Source organism: Capricornis sumatraensis, chromosome 10 (genome assembly GCF_032405125.1).
Source record: "Capricornis sumatraensis isolate serow.1 chromosome 10, serow.2, whole genome shotgun sequence".
Classification (NCBI taxonomy): domain Eukaryota; kingdom Metazoa; phylum Chordata; class Mammalia; order Artiodactyla; family Bovidae; genus Capricornis; species Capricornis sumatraensis.
Window position 1 is genome coordinate 47,134,487 of NC_091078.1, and position 19,011 is coordinate 47,153,497.

Below are 19,011 nucleotides of genomic sequence, written 5' to 3' on the forward strand. Positions count from 1 at the left end.
CATAATAAAAGCTATTTGACAAATCCATAGCAAACATAATACTCAATGGTGAAAAGCTGAAAACATTCCTGCTAAAATCTGGAATAAGATGTTGTAAGTTCAAGGCACAGCAATCAGACAAAAGAAATAAAAGGTAGCCAAATTGGAAAGGAAGAGGTAATTTCATCATTTTATGCAGATGGTAAAGATTCTGCACAAAAGACTCCACACAAAATCTACTAGAACTTATCAATGAATTCAGCAAGGTAGTAGAGTGTAAGATTAGCATATCAGTTGCATTTCTTTACACTATGATGAACTATCAGGAAGAGAAAGTAAAAAAAAAAAAAAATTGCATCAGAAAAATATCTAGGCATAAACCCACAAAGGAGGTGAAAGGCTTATACACTGAGAACTATAAAACATTCATAAAGGAAGCAGAAGATGATTCAAAGAAATGGAAAAATGTTTAATGCTCTTGAACTGGAAGAATTAATATTGTTAAAATGGACCATACTACCCAAAACAATCTACAGATGTAATGTTATCCCTATCAAATTACCCATGACATGATTTGTTCTATAAAACTAGAAAAAATAATCATAAAATTTATATGGAATCATAAATGACCCAGAATTGCCAACAATCTTGAGTAAAAAGGACAAAGCAGGAAGCACAACCTTCCAAGACTTCAGACAATACTACAAGTCTACAGTAATCAAAACAGCATGATACAGGCACAGAAACAGATATATCTATCAATGGAACAGAATACAGAGCCCAGAAATAAACCTATACACCTACAGTCAATTAATCTTTGACAAAAGAGGTAAGAATATAAAATGGGAAAAAGTTCGTCAGAAAATGATGCTGGGAAACTTGGAAAGCTGCATGTAAATCAATGAAGTTAGAGCACACTCTCACACCATACACAAAAATACTCAAAATTATTTAAAGACTTAAATATAAGATGTGATATCATAAAACTCCTAGAAGAGAACATAGGCAAAACATTCTCTGACATAAATCATATCAATGTTTCCTTAGGTCAGTCTCCTATGGCAATAGAAATAAAAGCAAAGAGAAACAAACTGGACCTAATCAAATATATAAGCTTTTGCACAGCAAGGGAAATCATAAATAAAATGAAAAGATATCCTATGGGCTAGGAGAAAATAGTTGCAAACAATGCTGCTGACAAGAAAATAATTTCCAAAATATAAATAGCTCACACAACTCAGTAAGAAAAAACATACAACTCAATCAAAAAATAACAGAAGACATAAATTGACATTTCTCCAAAGAAGACATACAGATGGCCAATAGGCACATGAAAGGATGCTCAACATTGCTACCTATCAGAGATGTGTAAGTCAAAACTACAATGAGGTAACACCTCACATGGGTCAGAATAGCCATCATTAAAATTATACAAGCAATAATTGCTGGAGAGGATGTGAAGAAAATAGAACACTCTTACACTGTTGGTGGGAATGTAAGTTGGTGCACACTATGAAGAACAATATAGAGGTTCCTCAAAACACAAAAACTAGAGTTGCCATATGATCCAGCAACTCTTTTCCTGGGCACATATCTGGAGAAAACCATAATTCAAAGAGGTGCATGTACCCAAAGTTCACAGCAGCACTATTTACAATAACTAAAACACAGAAGCAACCTAAGTGTCCAACAACAAATGAATGGATAGAAAAGATGTGGTAACATAAATATGTAGTGAAATAGTACTCAGCTATATAAAAGAATAAAATAATGCCATTTGAACCAACATGGATGAACCTAGAGATTGTCATCTAAACGAAGTCAGTCAGAAAAAGAAAGACAAATTCACATGATATCACTTATATGTGGAATACAAAATATGACACAAACAGACTCAGAGACTCAGAGAACAGACTTGTGGTTGCCAAGGGGGAGTGGGGTGAGTGATTGTGGTGTTGGAGAAGACTCTTGAGGGTCCCTTGGACAGCAAGGAGATCCAACCAGTCCATCCTAAAAGAAATTAGTCCTGAATATTCATTGAAAGGACTGATGCTGAAGCCGAAACTCCAATACTTCAGCCACTTGATGTGAAGAACTCATTTGAAAAGACCCTGATACTGGGCAAGATTAAAGGCAGGAGGAGAAGGGGATGACAAAGGATGAGATGGTTGTATGGCATCACAGACTCAATGGACATGAGTTTGAGTAAACTCCAGGAGTTGGTGATGGACAGGGAGGCCTGGTGTCTTGCAGTCCATGGGGTCGCAAAGAGTTGGACATGACTGAGTGACTGAACTGAACTGAACTGTAGCACTTTATTGGTCATTTGAGAATACAGTACTTTTTAGGCAAAAACTAAATAAAAGAAAATGAAATTTTCAGGAGAAACTACAAATGCAACCTTCACTAAATACTTTACATTATACCTTCTTTTCCATATTATAGGGCTTCCCTGATGTCTCAGATGGTAAAGAGTCTGCCCACAATGTGAGAAACCCAGGTCTGATTCTTGGGTAAGGAAGATCCCCTGGAGAAGGAAATGGCAACCCACTCCAGTATTCTCATCTGGAAAATCTCATGGATGGGGGAGGCTGGCAGGCTACATTCCATGGGGTCGCAACTCAGTGAGTAACACTTTTCCATATCATAAAATAAGGTTATCTTTGCTGTAGAACAACTACATAAACAATTTGGAACCTAATCAACTGAGAGAGTACTCTGAAGAAAATTAAGCCTAAATAAATGAAATTATTAACAGGTATCAGAAGTGAGAAATGTTTCAATGTCTTTTATCACCCTTACTTGTCAATCATCTTATCTTTTCTTTCTTTTTTATTGTCCTCTTTGATTGAATTCTATAACATTTTAAGACATAAAATGTTGCCTGATTTTTCATTTTTTTCCTAACCTACAGCTCTTTTCTATTAGTATTTATTAGAGTTTATAGGTCACTTTGTTAACAGAAAGATCCAGTATTTATACTCTCTATTTTCTTAGGCTTAAATCTGAGAGGTTGATCAGATGCAGATTCAAGTGTTTAGCATGTACACTTCACAGGCGTGCCATGTACATCCATCAGGAGGCATACACTGTCTGGTTGCTCCCTTTTTTGTGATACCAGCAGCCAGTAGTGATCATGTCAGATCCATTATTTCATTCAGGGACTACAAAATGATAATTTTTTTTATTCCTTCAGTATTTATTAGAAGTTTTTTGATAATGAGGAAATTCGCCCAACATCAGTTTAGTTACCTGGAGAAAGAATTCATAAGGGAAAGGCAGAATAAATGCTTTATTCTTTTCTTTTTCAAATAATTTTTAAAATAATGAGTTGGTCACTTCGCATCTTCCAAAGGTAATTAATGAGGGATTTTTTTTTCACTGTTGTGATCTCTTGGATTTAAACATTAATGCACTCAATTAATTGTGGTGACTGATGCTGACTGATGCTTTAATTATCTAATAGTCTGTGGGAGGCCTCTTTAAAGTTGGCTCCTGAGTCCTGTTGACACACCTGCAGTTGCCCTGACAGCATCCTTGCTATTTAATCTATAAATAGAGTAAAGATACTCTAACATGATCATATTCAGTTCCTGACCTGCAGCTGCAATGGGCTGTATTTCCAAAGCCATGGGCGCAAAGGGAACACACTGTTGCCTGCTTTATTTTTAGATCATTTTAGTGAAATTTAGGAAAAATGTTCCTTTTTTTAAAAGATAAGATCTGTCATGAATTAATACTGATTCATACTAATACTTCTATTTTGAATTAGTATTTTCTGTTTTGTTTCTGTTACTCATTTCTCTCATGTTGAAAACCCTAGTTCTCAAAGACAGTTGCTTAGGTGCTTTACTCACCCTGCAATCCTAGCCATGATTGAGCAGACTAGACTGAAGACACTTCAGGTGAGTCATAATTGGAGAGCTTAATTTCTTTGAAAAGGGCTCTGCCATGTTTTGATTCCTCTGTACATCCTGCTGGGTCTCAGGCTACTCATAAGTCAGGTGCAATCATCCCACAATGACTCCTTTAAGCTTAATTGGGACATGGAGTCCCTGGAGTTTACAATAAGCTTCAGAGGGGAGGGTAGAAATCATATTGACTTTGTGGGCTGTCACCACTGGCATGGGTGACTCCTGCATGATTGTACAGGGGATGAAAAAGCCATTTCTGGACAAAAATTGTCACTAACTAAAGATTACACCAGAAAGGGGGAAAAACATGTCACAAAATTTTCTTGCTTAGATTGAGATTGGGGGTAGGAGGGCTTTCTTTTTCAAGAAGAAATATATAAATATATTATATCAATATTTAATCAAAAAGAACAGAACCACAGTATAGGATATGTTACACAGAATATGTGTATCAATCTAGAATTTATTCTCTATTCAGCAATTATCCATCAATATCTACGAGCCACTGTGTATGACTCTGGGGAGTCAAAGATTACCAAATTTACTCACTACCTTTGGGTAAACAGAAAAGGCAGGCTTTTAGAATAATAAGCTATTTAAAACACAATGATATGAGTGAAAAGGTGATTGAAGCATAAAGGGGAGATTAATTCTAGACACTAAGCGCAGGCGGCAGCAGTGGGCCGGCTCCGCACTAAGCGCGGCCAAGAGCTACCCCACGTCCGAAGTCAGGGACAGCGGTCCAGAGTGCCAGGCTGCGACGGCGCAGGAACGGCCGGGAGGAGCCACCCCGTGTCCGAGGTCAGGGGCGGCAGCCGAGAGGAGCTACTCCACGTCCGAGGTCAGGGCCGCAGCCAGGAGAAGCTACCCAGCGTCCAAGGTCAGTGGCGGCCAGGAGGAGACACCCCACGTCCAAGGTCAGGGGCGGCTGGGAGAAGCCACCTCACGTCCAAGGCCAGGGGCCGTGACCCTGAGGAGCCACCCTGAGCCCGAGGCCAGGGCCAGTGGCTGGGAGGAGCAACCTGAGGAGTGGTGGCTGCGTGGGCGTAGGAGGGCCTAGAGGAACTATCCCACATTGAAGGTCAGGAACAGCGGTGGTAAGGAGATACCCCTCATCCAAGAAGGGGCAGTGGCTGTGCTTTGCTGGAGCAGCCATGAAGAGATACCCCACGCCCAAGGTAAGAGAAACCCAAGTAAGATGGTAGGTGTTGCAAGAGGGCATCAGAGGGCAGACACACTGAAACCATACTCGCAGAAAACTAGTCAACCTAATCACACTAGGACCACAGCCTTGTCTAACTCAATGAAACCAAGCCATGCCTGTGGCGCAACCCAAGACAGGTGGGTCATGGTGGAGAGATCTGACAGAATGTGGTCCACTGGAGAAGAAAATGGCAATCCACTTCAGTATTCTTGCCTTGAGAACCCCATGAACAGCATGAAAAGGCAAAATGATAGGATACCAAAAGAGGAACTCCCCAGGTCAGTAGGTGCCCAATATGCTACTGGAGATCAGTGGAGAAATAACTCCAGAAAGAATGAAGGGATGGAGCCAAAGCAAAAACAATACCCAGCTGTGGATGTGACTGCTGATAGAAGCAAGATCCAATGCTGTAAAGAGCAATACTGCATAGGAACCTGGAATGTCAGGTCCATGAATCAAGGCAAATTGGAAGTGGTCAAACAAGAGATGGCAAGGGTGAATGTCGACATTCTAGGAATCAGCAAACTAAAATGGACTGCAGTGAGTGAATTTAACTCAGATGACCATTATATCTACTACTGTGGGCAGGAATCCCTAAGAAGAAATGGAGTAGCCATCATGGTCAACAAAAGAGTCCGAAATGCAGTACTTGGATGCAATCTCAAAAACAACAGAATGATCTCTGTTCATCTCCATAGCAAACCATTCAATATCACAGTAATCCAAGTCTATGCCCCAACCAGTAACACTGAAGAAGCTGAAGTTGAACGGTTCTATGAAGACCTACAAGACCTTTTGGAACTAACACCCAAAAAAGATGTCCTTTTCATTCTAGGGGACTGGAATGCAAACGTAGGAAGTCAAGAAACACCTGGAGTAACACGCAAATTGGGCCTTGGAATGCAGAATGAAGCAGGGCAAAGATTAATAGACTTTTGCCAAGAAAATGCACTGGTCATAGCAAACACCCTCTTCCAACAACACAAGAGAAGACTCTACACATGGACATCACCAGATGGTCAACACTGAAACAGATTGATTATATTCTTTGCAGCCAAAGATGGAGAAGCTCTATACAGTCAACAAAAACAAGACCAGGAGCTGACTGTGGCTCAGATCATGAACTCCTTATTACCAAATTCAGACTCAAATTGAAGAAAGTAGGGAAAACTGCTAGACCATTCAGGTATGACCTAAATCAAATCCCTTCTGGTAATACAGTGGAATTGAGAAATAGATTTAAGGGCCTAGATCTGATAGATAGAGTGCCTGATGAACTATGGAATGAGGTTCGTGACATTGTACAGGAGACAGGGATCAAGACCATTCCCATGGAAAAGAAATGCAAAAAAGCAAAATGGCTGTCTGGGGAGGCTTTACAAATAGCTGTGAAAAGAAGAGAGGTGAAAAGCAAAGGAGAAAAGGAAAGATATAAGCATCTGAAAGCAGAGTTCCAGAGAATAGCAAGAAGAGATAAGAAAGCCTTCTTCAGCAATCAATGCAGAGAAATAGAGGAAAAGAACAGAATGGGAACGACTAGAGATCTCTTTAAGAAAATTAGAGATACCAAGGGAACATTTCATGCAAAGATGGGCTCAATAAAGGACAGAAATGGTCTGGACCTAACAGAAGCAGAAGATATTAAGAAGAGGTGGCAAGAATACACAGAAGAACTGTACAAAAAAGATCTTAAAGATTTTCACGACCTGGATAATCAAGATGCTGTGACCACTCATCTAGAGCCAGACATCCTGCAATGTGAAGTCAGGTGGGCCTTAGAAAGCATCACTATGAACAAAGCTAGTGGAGGTGATGGAATTCCAGTTGAGCTGTTTCAAATCTTGAAAGATGATGCTGTGAAAGTGCTGCACTCAATATGCCAGCAAATTTGCAAAACTCAGCAGTGGCCCCAGGACTGGAATAGGTCAGTTTTCATTCCAATCCCAAAGAAAGGCAATGCCAAAGAATGCTCAAACCTCCGCACAATTGCACTCATCTCACACGCTAGTAAAGTAATGCTCAAAATTCTCCAAGCCAGGCTTCAGCAAAATGTGAACTGTGAACTCCCTGATGTTCAGCTGATTTTAGAAAAGGCAGAGAAACCAGAGATCAAATTGCCAACATCCTCTGGTTCATGGAAAAAGCAAGAGAGTTCCAGAAAAACATCTATTTCTGCTTTATTGACTATGCCAAAGCCTTTGACTGTGTGGATCACAATAAACTGTGGAAAATTCTGAGAGAGATGGGAATACCAGACCACCTGACCTGCCTCTTGAGAAATCTGTATGCAGGTCAGGAAGCAACAGTTAGAACTGGACATGGAACAACAGACTGGTTCTAAATAGGAAAAGGAGTCCGTCAAGGCTGTATATTGTCACCCTGCTTATTTAACTTATATGCAGAGTACATCATGAGAAACGCTGGACTGGAAGAAACACAAGCTGGAATCAAGATTGCCAGGAGAAATATCAGTCACCTCAGATATGCAGATGACACCACCCTTATGGCAGAAAGTGAAGAGAAACTAAAAAGCCTCTTGATGAAAGTGAAAGAGGAGAGTGAAAAAGTTGGCTTAAAGCTCAACATTCAGAAAACGAAGATCATGGCATCTGGTCCCATCACTTCATGGGAAATAGATGGGGAAACAGTGGAAACTGTCAGACTTTAATTTTGGGGGCTCCAAAATCACTGCAGATGGTGACTGCACCCATGAAATTAAAAGACACTTACTCCTTGGAAGAAAATTTATGACCAACCTAGATAGTATATTCAAAAGCAGAGACATTACTTTGCCGACTAAGGTCCATCTAGTCAAGGCTATGGTTTTTCCAGTGGTCATGTATGGATGTGAGAGTTGGACTGTGAAGAAGGCTGAGCGCCAAAGAATTGATGCTTTTGAACTGTGGTGTTGGAGAAGACTGTTGAGAGTCCCTTGGACTGCAAGGAGATCCAACCTGTCCATTCTGAAGGAGATAAACCCTGGGATTTCTTTGGAAGGAATGATGATAAAGCTGAAGCTCCAGTACTTTGGCCACCTCATGAAAAGAGTTGACTCATTGGAAAAACTCTGATGCTGGGAGGGATTGGTGGCAGGAAAAGAAGGGGACAATCAAGGATGAGATGGCTGGATGGCATCACTGACTCAATGGACGTGAGTCTGAGTGAGCTCTGGGAGGTGGTGATGGACAGGGAGGCCTGGCGTGCTGCAATTCATGGGATCGTAAAGAGTCAGACAAGAGTGAGCGACTGAACTGAACTGAATTCTAGACAGGAAAAGTTAAGAAAGGTGTTAATAGAGAATTAGGTTAATATTCCAAGTATATTACCTCACCTCATGGGAGGTGAGGGCTGATGGCAGGGTACTAACACCATAAGGGTAAGAACCACCACACACATAGTATCAGATGAGGACAGTACAACATTCTTCATAGGATAATTTAATCTGCATCTTAACAAAGTTGAAAGCAATGAATCTATGCCCTCCCTTTGGTTCCCTCATGCCCCAGAACAGGAACAGAAGGTGGCATCCTGTGATAGCACAGAGGAGGCAGACAAGGTTGTGGTGGGGGCATAACAAAAGAAAAGGAGAAAAGAAAAAAAAGGACACCAAGGAAAGGATGCAAAACTGAAAACCCAAGTCACAAAGAAGCAATGACTTGTTCCAAGGACAGGCCTGCTGGGATCACAGAGCAGGGACAGGTCACAGCACCTTCAAGCCTCATTTCATGGCAGGCATATTCCTCTCATGAAGCTAGGATCTCAAAGTATATGCATGGACAGACCGGATTATTCTGAACATCATTTTAATAAGAACATAAAACTTGGTAAAATGCAATGTTTTATGGGGGATTTGAACTTTTATCTTTTAAAAATCTATCTACTGGGGTCTTCCCTGGTGGTGCAGTGGAATGCAGGGGACACAGGTTTGATCACTGGTCTAGGAAGATTCCACATGCCGTGAAGCAGCTAAGCCCATGAGCCACAACTACTGAGTTTGCACTCTAAAGCCTATGAGCCACAGCTACTGAGCCTGTGCACCCTAGAGCTGGTGCTCTGCAACAAGAGAGGCTGACCCAGAGGAGACAAAATAAATCAGTTTATTGGTATTCATGATGTAATATGTGAATATCACACAATAAATATCTGAAGTCTCCTCCACCTCTATTTTGATCTCCCCTATCTTTGTTTCTCAGCCTTATTTGCCAAGACAATCCAAAGATCTCTCTACTTGATGAAGTAGGGTTTATAGTTTGTTTACCTGCAGGTATGCATTTTTCTCCCCATCCCCTGTTTGTGTATGTGCAGACACCAATGATGTAAGGCAAAGAAGCAAAAACATACTTCTTTTTATTTCTTATCAAATAGCCCATATGACTGTCAGGGTAACTGACACCACCTTGGGCCCATGTGGCTCCTCCTGTCCTCCCCCCTGACCTCACTCAGGACTGTACTAGCCAGTAAGTCACACCTCTGTTGTCAGGGCCTTAGTAGTTAAGAGAAGTTTTTAAATAATCATCATGACCAGGTGGCCTCCATGCTCTGCTAGTCCCCAAAGACAATGATAAAGATGTTGGCTGAGGTATTCCTTGTGCCCATTTGACCAGTTATCAATTCATAAACTTGACTTAGGAAGACACGTCCTGTTTCTGAGCACCAACTGCCACACCCTAAGTTAACTATAAAACCCTCCCAGTGGCTCCTCGAAGGTGCGGGGAGCAGCTGCAAATGCTTCTGGGTCACTGGCCACCTGATCTCCATCCTACCTTGTAAGTTTGCTCTTGTTCAATCACTAAGTCATGTTGGACCCAGGCATCAAATCCATGTCTCCTGTATTGGCAGGCAGATTCTTTACCACTGAATCACCAGGGAATTTCACCCTGTAAGTTAGCCTGGAACAAATTTGATTATACAGAGTTTCCTGCCTTGTTTATCGGTCTCAAGATGCCTTCTCAGTTCAGTGGGCACTTTTGGTTCCCTCCATACTCCAACACTGCCCAGATTTTGAGTTGATTTATGCTACAGATTGGATACAGTAAAATTTTCAAATAAACCTTAAATAAAAAGTTCATTGGCTGCACGCCTGAGCCAAAATTTAAGTATATTCTGTTGTTGTTCAGTCACTAAGTTGTGTCTGACTCTTTGTGACCCCATGAACTGCAGCATGCCAGGCTTCCCTGTCCTTCACTATCTCCATAAGTCTGCTCAAATTCATGTCCATTGAGTCAGTGATGCCATCCAACCATATCATCCTCTGTTGCCCCCTTCTCCTCTTGCCTTCAATCTTTCCCAGAATCAGTCTTTCCCAATGAGTTGGCTTTTGCATCAAGTGGCCAACGTATTAGAACTTCAGCTTCAGCACCAGTATGTGCTGAAACTTTTTAAAAATACACAAAATTGGAACAGAAGCAAGCATCTTTACACCAGTGGGCCTAAGCCGTTTGGCCTGTGTCTTTCTGGGACAGAAGAACAGAGCCTGTGACCATCTCCAAGGCCTGTATCAGAATGGCTACCAACAAGGTCAAAAGGATATCCTTTCGCCAAGTTGTGTTAATCAGAAATAAACAGTTTTCTTTCCATCTGGGGTTGATTTAACCTCTTTGTGATTTAGTTTTCTTATGTAAGAATAGGAATATTTACCAGCACCCAAAGTCTAGAGACTCTCTAATGTCAAAGAAGAAAAGAACTTTAAGAAATGGCTCATTCCAGCTTCTTACATGATAAAAATTATGCCCTCAGATGCTTAAGTGACTTGTTCAGGGTTGCAAACTTCAATTTATGGGCTTGGTGAAGAATATTCCAATAAAGATTGGAATAGAATTCTCTAAAAAGACATATATATTTGTTTATATTAAAGATATTTAATAACATTTCTTCTTAGGAAACATACTGTAACACTGAAAGAGCTTTCTATTAGTCTTCTGAGGTTGATGGCTTCAGAAATAAGGGTGAGAAAATTAGAGGCAAAGACACATCCTTGATTTAACATCTTAAGTATGCTATGGTCTCAGTGCTTGTGTTCTCTCAAATTTGTACATTGAAACTAACCCAGGAGGGAACTTTGGGAAGTAATTCAGTTCAGTTCAGTTGCTCAGTCGTGTCCGACTCTTTGCGACCCCATGAATCGCAGCATGCCAGGCCTCCCTGTCCATCACCAACTCCCGCAGTTCACTCAGACTCACGTCCATAGAGGCAGTGATACTATCCAGCCATCTCATCGTCTGTCGTCCCCTTCTCCTCCTGCCCCCAATCCCTCCCAGCATCAGAGTCTTTTCCAATGAGTCAACTCTTCGCATGAAGTGGCCAGAGTACTGGAGTTTCAGCTTCAGCATCATTCCCTCCAAAGAAATCCTAGGGCTGAAGTAATTAGGCCATAAAAATAAAGCCCTTATATAACTGTTCTTATTAAAAGTACCCTTATAAAAGAGGCCTCGAAGAGCTCTCTTGCCTCCCTCTGCCATGTAAGGATATAGCGAGAAGTTGACAGTCTGAAACCTGGAAGATGTTACTAGACCCAACTATTCTGGCACCCTGATCTTGGACTTCCAGCTTCCAGTACTGTGAGCAATAAATTCCTGCGGCTTATAAACTCAGTTTTTGGTATTTTTACTATAGCTGCCCAAATGGGCTAAGAGAAACATTGATAACATGCTTCAGGAAAGGGCAGAGTTTAATACAGAATTCAAGCATGGGAAGATAAAATTTAATTCGTATGATGTGTTTTTGTTAGTAAAAGAAGAATTTCTATATGTAGAATACTGTACCTTTTTAATTTCAGATTTCAAATTACAAGGGTTACTCTGCTGGCTGAAGAGGGATTTCTTGAATCTCTCTATAATCCTTCTTTTCAAGTTGTGGTGCAAAGCTGGAGGAAGCTGCATAAAATGAGAAAATCATTATAAGCACATCATTAACAATGCATAGCTGACTCTCAAGAAGCATTTGTGATGGTAACAACATTCATTCAATAGGACTAAAGAATAATTTAAAATTTCACTCCAAATAGCATGATTTGATATTACAATTTTTCAGTCTATAATTCAGAAAAAAATATTTTACTGTGTTTTCTTTCAAAAGGTTACTTCTAATTATATTACTGTTCTTTCATTTTATTGATGTTATTTTTCACAGAACTAAACTACATATTAGTTGCACATATAAACTGAATTTTGTAAATAACAGACTTACAAGGAAAGATTCATTCTATGAAAGAAGAAAGAGAGAAATGAATATGTACACATTAGGGCTCAGTCAGGATGAATTAGATTTAATAAGTAAGTAGTAGGAAGCCACTGTTTGTGGTAGAGAAGGGAAAGTACCATGAGAAGCACTTTTTAGATTTAATAATTCCCTACTGTTACCCACCAGAAGTTTCCACTTCCCTAAATCAAACACCATAAGGCAGTGTTGGTGCACGACCTTTCAGTTGCTGCCCAGTGTGATTCTAGCTGTCAAAGGGAAGGGCAGCAGTCTTTCCTGACATGCCTTATTATCCGCTAGAGCACCAGTGGGTCCTTGAAAAGTGACTCACCCTAGTTCTGGCAACTAAATTGATATGCCTCTAGTTAACTTAGAATTGCTTTTACTACTCCTGATGGCTTGAATTGACTTTCCTAAAACCTTTTTCTTGCATAAGTCAATATTCAGTCAACTTAAGATTCATATATGGAGCATCACAAGGGACAGTACCCTCTCTCTAAAGTTTTCATGAAGAATTAAAATTTTTGCACAGAATGATAACTCATGCATAGTTTAACTGCAGATGACATAAGTACAAGTAAATATACATATATATTCTAATACTAAGAATGAAATGACTAATACCTATAATTTGTGCCAGGCACTATTGTTACTCTTTTGTGGGCATTAGCCCTCTTTTTTCTTGACAATAAACTTATAAATCAGAAACTATTCTATAGGTGAGTAAGTCAGACTTTATATAACACCCAAGATACTTTCTGAGTCTCCCAGCTCTACTTTTGCTTGAGAACAAACACCACCATCACTAGCATTACACTAGTATAACACTTTACAAACATTTCACATACTGTATTTCCCTTATCTCATAGTCCCATAGGCTACCTGAATGATGAAACTGAGTCTAGAAGACAGAATGACTCCCTCAACATCACAAGTCTAAAAGTGTGGTTTTTGTTTGTCTTCATCATATCAAAGTAACAGAAGAAAAAAATAAAATTTTGTATTTTATATAGTAGGTTTTCTCAGACATAATATATGGATTCTTCTGAGGAACTATATCCTCTAGTGTCTCCAAAAATACATTGGCAGGCTGTCAGTAGTGAGAGGGTAACAGGCAGGAAGGCCAAGGGTCTCCAAATGGAGGAAATAGGCTGCAAGCATCAGATATTTTTCTCTTAAAATTCTGTGTTGCCATGACAATACCTGGTTCCACCTGAACTTAATTTTTTTTTCTAACCTTGAGCTAACCAATGCGTTTTTCTTATGGAAATGCTTTTCTTAAGCTATGTTAATGTATTATGTATTTGCTTTGGAATTTGCCTTTCTTCAAAATGGTTCCACCTAAGACTAAATTTTTTATTTTATTAAACCTTGGGCTGATAATAACTCAACAAACCAGTATTCATATCAATTGTTTAATGGCTGGAGGATGACACATCTTGTGCTTTCCTAACTCAAAAATGAATATTGTGGGAGAGGGGCCTAGTGAAACTCCATCAGCCTTGAGGTGTCTCTCTTATCTGATTAATAGCTTTCTAATGGACAGAAAACATCTGGCTAAAGAAGGGGGCACTCTTTCTGCCCCCTTCTGATGTCTATGTCAGAAGCTTTCTCTCTTTTATACTTTAATAAAACTTTATTACAGAAAAGCTCTGAGCGATCAAGCTTCATCACTAGCCCTGAACTGAACTCCTGTCTTCTGGAGGCCAAGAATCCTGGCGTCTTTCACAGCTCAACAACAACCTTTCTCTTGGGGACTTGTCTGGGATCTTCAGGACAAGGTAAGGACACTCAGAGCTCTAGCCTCTCTGCTTTCTCAGTATTCACATTTCCTGCTTTACTTTACTAACTCTATGGTATGCTTGTGTGTTTGATTGATTAAGAGACACGTGTGAACCAAGGGCTGTGCTCTAATCTGTGATTCTGAGGTGACCTCATACAGCTTATGGCAGAGACCCTTTCAGGGGATTATACCAACCTGCTAATGTCAAGAGGCACCCAATGTCTCCTTTGGGGAACATCCAGAGATGGACGAAGCATGTGGACTGAACTCTCCTTTCTCAGTCACGCTTTCTGGTCTCTTTGACCATTTCATAACTTCTTGGGAATTAGAACTACTAACCTAATCTGTCAGATCATAGGCTTTCAAGGAACTTGTGATCTATATCTTTACTGTGCATTGTTATTTAGGTCCCAAACTTAGACTGTTAGTCAGGAAGCAACTAGCCTCGCTAGGAGTCAAAAGCTAGATGGAGCTCTAGCTCCAAGAGCATCTCTCAGGTTAAAGGTTACTCAGATAGGAAGTACAGCAGGCTTCTTCCTTTGGTAACACTAGCTCTTAGTGGACCAGAGGAGGCTCTCAATGGCTTTTGTCCCAACTCCATAGATATTCTCTCTGTGGAATCTGTGGAATACTGGTATGGTGATGCTCAAAAGGAGCCTATTGGTTTTATGTTTGCACTGGTCTTACTGTGGTCAGGAATATACTCAAGGTTGTGCACAGGCATTCAGGAGACTAATGTTTACCCCAGTGGTCTTAGCTTGGGAGGCATTCTGGAAGGTTACACTGATAGCACCCCAGGTGGCATCAGAGGCAAGCAAGGATTTAATGGTGAGGAGCTGGACATTAGTCTGGGATGCCATCAGGTTTAGCCGTGGTATATCTCCACCCTGCCTCGGTAGTAGAGCTGAGAGGGACGAGTAAGGTGCCTGCATCAGTAAGGGACAGACTAAGTCTGACCAGGGAAGGAAAACTTCAGTGTAGAGTGTGTCTATACCCCCATCTAGAGCAGGGTGGGATGCCTCTGGTAGAAAGATGGCGCTGGTCACTTTTTCCCCCTCTTACAGATGGCTGCTAACAATTCCAGCCTCACTCCTTTGAGCTGTATCTTGAAAAACTGGGATAGATTTTACCCCAGAGCTTAAAGAAGACATGCCTGATCTTCCTAGGTGATACTGCTTGGCCACTGTATCCACTGGATGATGGCAAATGGTGGCTGGTTGGAGGGTCTCTTTGTTAGAAAACAAGGGAATTGGGTAGAAGTAGCATACATGTTGCCCTTTTTCTCTCTGCAAGCATGCCAGACTTCAGTCCTAAGGGTATAGATTTGGGCATGAAAACTTCAACTCCCTCCTGTCCTCCTACTTTTGCCCCCATACCTGGGGCTCCAAACGGAGCAAACTGAAAGTCAGGAAACCCCCCCTAGGAAAGGTTGCCTTGGTCTCAGTAAAAACCCAAACTGAGATTCAAACTGCCCAAGTACAGGTCCAAACAACCCCTGTCTCAGTACAACCTCAGACTATTCTGGTTTCAATAGAAACTCAGACAGTCAAAGTAAGAAAAGCTCAGAGAGCCAAAACTAAGGATGAGATGTAGGACAGGAGACAAAGAGATAAAGAAAAGCAGGTTTCTCCAACCTATCCCTAGGATCATATGCACAGAACAACCAGAGTAGCTGAGGAACAATCACACAAGCTGTTGCCTCTTCATGAAGCACCCACCAGGAGAAATAATCAATCTATGAGAGTTAATAAGCTCTTTTCTTATCAAGAAGTACAAAGAATCAAAGAAGATTCGGGAGACTATTTAAACGACCCAGAAAAATATATTAGCGCCTTTAAGGGTATTACTCTGTTTTATGACCTTACTTGGAGAGATGTGATGTATATCCTGGGACAAATACTAACTCCTGACTCAAAAACTTGAGTTTGGGGGAAAGCTGTTGTCTATGGAGATGAATGACTTGGTAATTAATCAGTAGCGAAGAGGGAGGATGAGATAGCCATTCTCCCCACTGGGAATTAAGTGGTCCCAATTATAGAACAAGACTGGGACTATAACACGGCTAAAGAAAGATGGGCTCAGAGTCATTTTGTCAGATGTATTCTTGAAGGACTTGAGTAAGCACATGCTAAGGCTTTAAACTATGACAAATAGGCAAACATAGTACAGGAAGAGAAAGAAGCTCCTGGTAAATTCCTAGATAGACTGAAGGAAGCCCTTTGCGGATTCACTGAGATTGATCCCAAAAGTGAAGAGGGAAGAGTGATCTTCAAAGACAGATTTCTCACTCAATCAGCTCCAGATATCTGCTGTAAGCTATTAAAACAGGCGTATGGACCAAATCAGTCTTCAGATAATCTGTTGCAACTGGCTCACACAGTCTATTATGGCAGGGAATATGAGGAAAAGAAAGAAAGGTAGAGAAAGGCAAAGGAACAGGCAGAAGCCCTTGTAATGGCTGTCAGAAACAATCTTAAAACAGCCTGAGAAAAATGCCCAGAGGGACCGAGGTGAAAAGGGATGGGCTTGCTATTACTGTGGAAAGGGGGGGGGGCACCTCAAGCGGGATTGCCCTCAGGCATCTGAGCCTACCTGGGCTCCATTTCCTGTCTGCAAGGGATCACACTGGAGGAGAGACTGCCCACAGAGGCGTAGGTTTCAGGGGTTGGACTCTCAAGACCAACAGGACTGAAGGTGCCTGGGGGTGCCCACACAAGTTCCCATCCTAATTACACCTGAGGAACCCCGGGTATTAATAACTGTAGGGGGCCAATCTGTTTATTTCCTTTTGGACACTGGGGCAACCTACTCTGTGCTTACTGAAGCCCCTGGCCCACTTTCTCCCCAACCCACTTCTGTAATGGGACTGTCTGGACCAGCCAAAAGATATTATTTCAGTCGTCCCCTAAGCTGCAACTGGGACTCTGTGCTATTTTCACATGAGTTTCTGAGTCTCCCTCACCCCTTTCAGGGAGGGATTATACTGAGCAAGGTCCATGCCTCTGTTTTCATGAATATGGAGCCCTCCTTTCCTCTCCCTTTAATTGAACAAAATGTAAATCCTAGAGTTTGGATTGATGGAAAATCCATGGGTCAAGCACAAAATGCTATTCCTGTAGTTGTCAGGCTCAAAGACCCGCATTTATTTCCACATAAAAAGCGGTATCCACTGAAATCTGAGGTTAAGGAAGGGTTAAAACCCATCATTGAGAATTTAAAGGAGCAGGGGCTATTAATTCCCTGTAACAGTGTGTGCAACACTCCTATTTTGAGTATAAAGAAGTCAAAAGGTAAATGGAGACTAATTCATAATTTATGAATAATAAATGAGGCTGTAGTTCCTTAATACCTTGTGGTGCCTAATCCTTCTACTCTACTGTTTGAAATTCCTGAATGAAACAAATATTTCTCAGTAATTGATTTAAAAGATGCCTTCTATTCTGTGCCTTTGGTGGAGGAAAGTCAATTTCTATTTGCCTTTGAAGACCCTATGCAGCCAGCTTCTCAGTTAACCTGGACAGTTGTGCCCTGGGAACTTCATGACAGCCCCCACCTATTTGGGCAAAATTTGTCACGGGATCTACAAAATTTTAATAGCTCCAAGGCAGGGGTGCTATAGTATATAGATGATATTCTGCTCTGTGCTGAGACAGAGGAAGTTTGCTCACAAGCCTCAGAAGGTTTCTTAAACTTTCTGGCAGGCTGCGGTTATAAGGCATCAAGGGAAAAGGCTCAGCTTTGTCAACAACCTGTTAGATAGCTGGTGCTAATCATATCAGAAGGGACTAGGGCCATAGGCCCCGAGAGAACTAAACCTATACTAAATCATCCTCTACCTATGACTATAAGGCAACTGAGAGGATTTTTAGGAATCACATCCTACTGCCATATTTTGATTCCAGGTTATGGGGACTTGCCCGGCCTTTACATAAACTTATAACTGAGACTCAGCAGACCCAAACTGACAAGCTGGTTTGGTCCCCAAAGACTCAAAAGGCTTTTAAGACTCTTTAAACTGCTCTCCTGCAAGCTCCCACTTTGAGCTTGCCCACAGGGTTAGAATTTAATTTGTCACTGAAAGAAAAGTTATGGCCTTGGGAGGTTTGACACAACCCTGAGAACCTCACCAACAATCTATAGCTTATCTGAGACAAGAATTAGATGTAATCTCTTGCGGGTGGCCACACCTTCTAAGAGTAATTGTGGCAATGGCTTTATTAACACCTGAAGCCCTCAAAATAATTAATGGATGAAATCTTACTGTACTGACTACTCATGACGTGAGTTGAATCTTAAACTCTAAGATTAATACTTGGATGATAGACAGTAGGATTCTTAAATATCAGTCATTGTTGTTAGAAGGATCAATAACTAAGCTTAAAGTTTGCCGGAAATTTAAATCCTACCACTTAACTTCCTGAGAAGGGAAATGAAACACCTGATCAAGATTGTTCCCAATTTCTAACTTTAAACTATGCATCTCAGGAAGATCTGATGGATACCCCATTAGACAACCCTGATATGGAAATATTTTCAGATGGCAGTTCTTTTGTTCAGGATGGGAAGCATGAAGCAGGTTATGCAGTAGTGATGGCTGAACAGGTTTAGAAGCAAAATCTCTCCCCCAGGGAACCAGTGCTCAGCTAGCAGAGCTTGTGGCTCTGACCCGAGCTCTGCTGCTGCTGCTGCTGCTGCTGCTGCTGCTAAGTCGCTTCAATCGTGTCCGACTCTGTGCGACCCCAGAGACGGCAGCCCACTAGGCTCCCCCGTCCCTGGGATTCTCCAGGCAAGAATACTAGAGTAGGTTGCCATTTCCTTCTCCAATGCATGAAAGTGAAAAGTGAAAGTGAAGTTGCTTAGTAGTGCCGAACTCTTAGCGACTCCATGGACTGCAGCCTACCAGGCTCCTCCGTCCATGGGACTCTCCAGGCAGG

The 19,011-nt window shown here is 41.3% G+C and overlaps 1 protein-coding gene across 5 annotated transcripts in view; it reads right to left on the minus strand.

Annotated features, from left to right (window-relative positions):
- The window catches only part of NEK10 (NIMA related kinase 10), a 252,892-nt gene that overhangs the window by 27,993 nt on the left and 205,888 nt on the right, over positions 1–19,011 (minus strand). For all 5 annotated transcript variants that reach the window (XM_068981984.1, XM_068981980.1, XM_068981981.1 and 2 more), the window contains one exon: positions 11,859–11,969. In XM_068981984.1, coding sequence (XP_068838085.1) covers positions 11,859–11,969 — 111 coding nt within the window. The remainder of the gene's footprint in view (positions 1–11,858; positions 11,970–19,011) is intronic.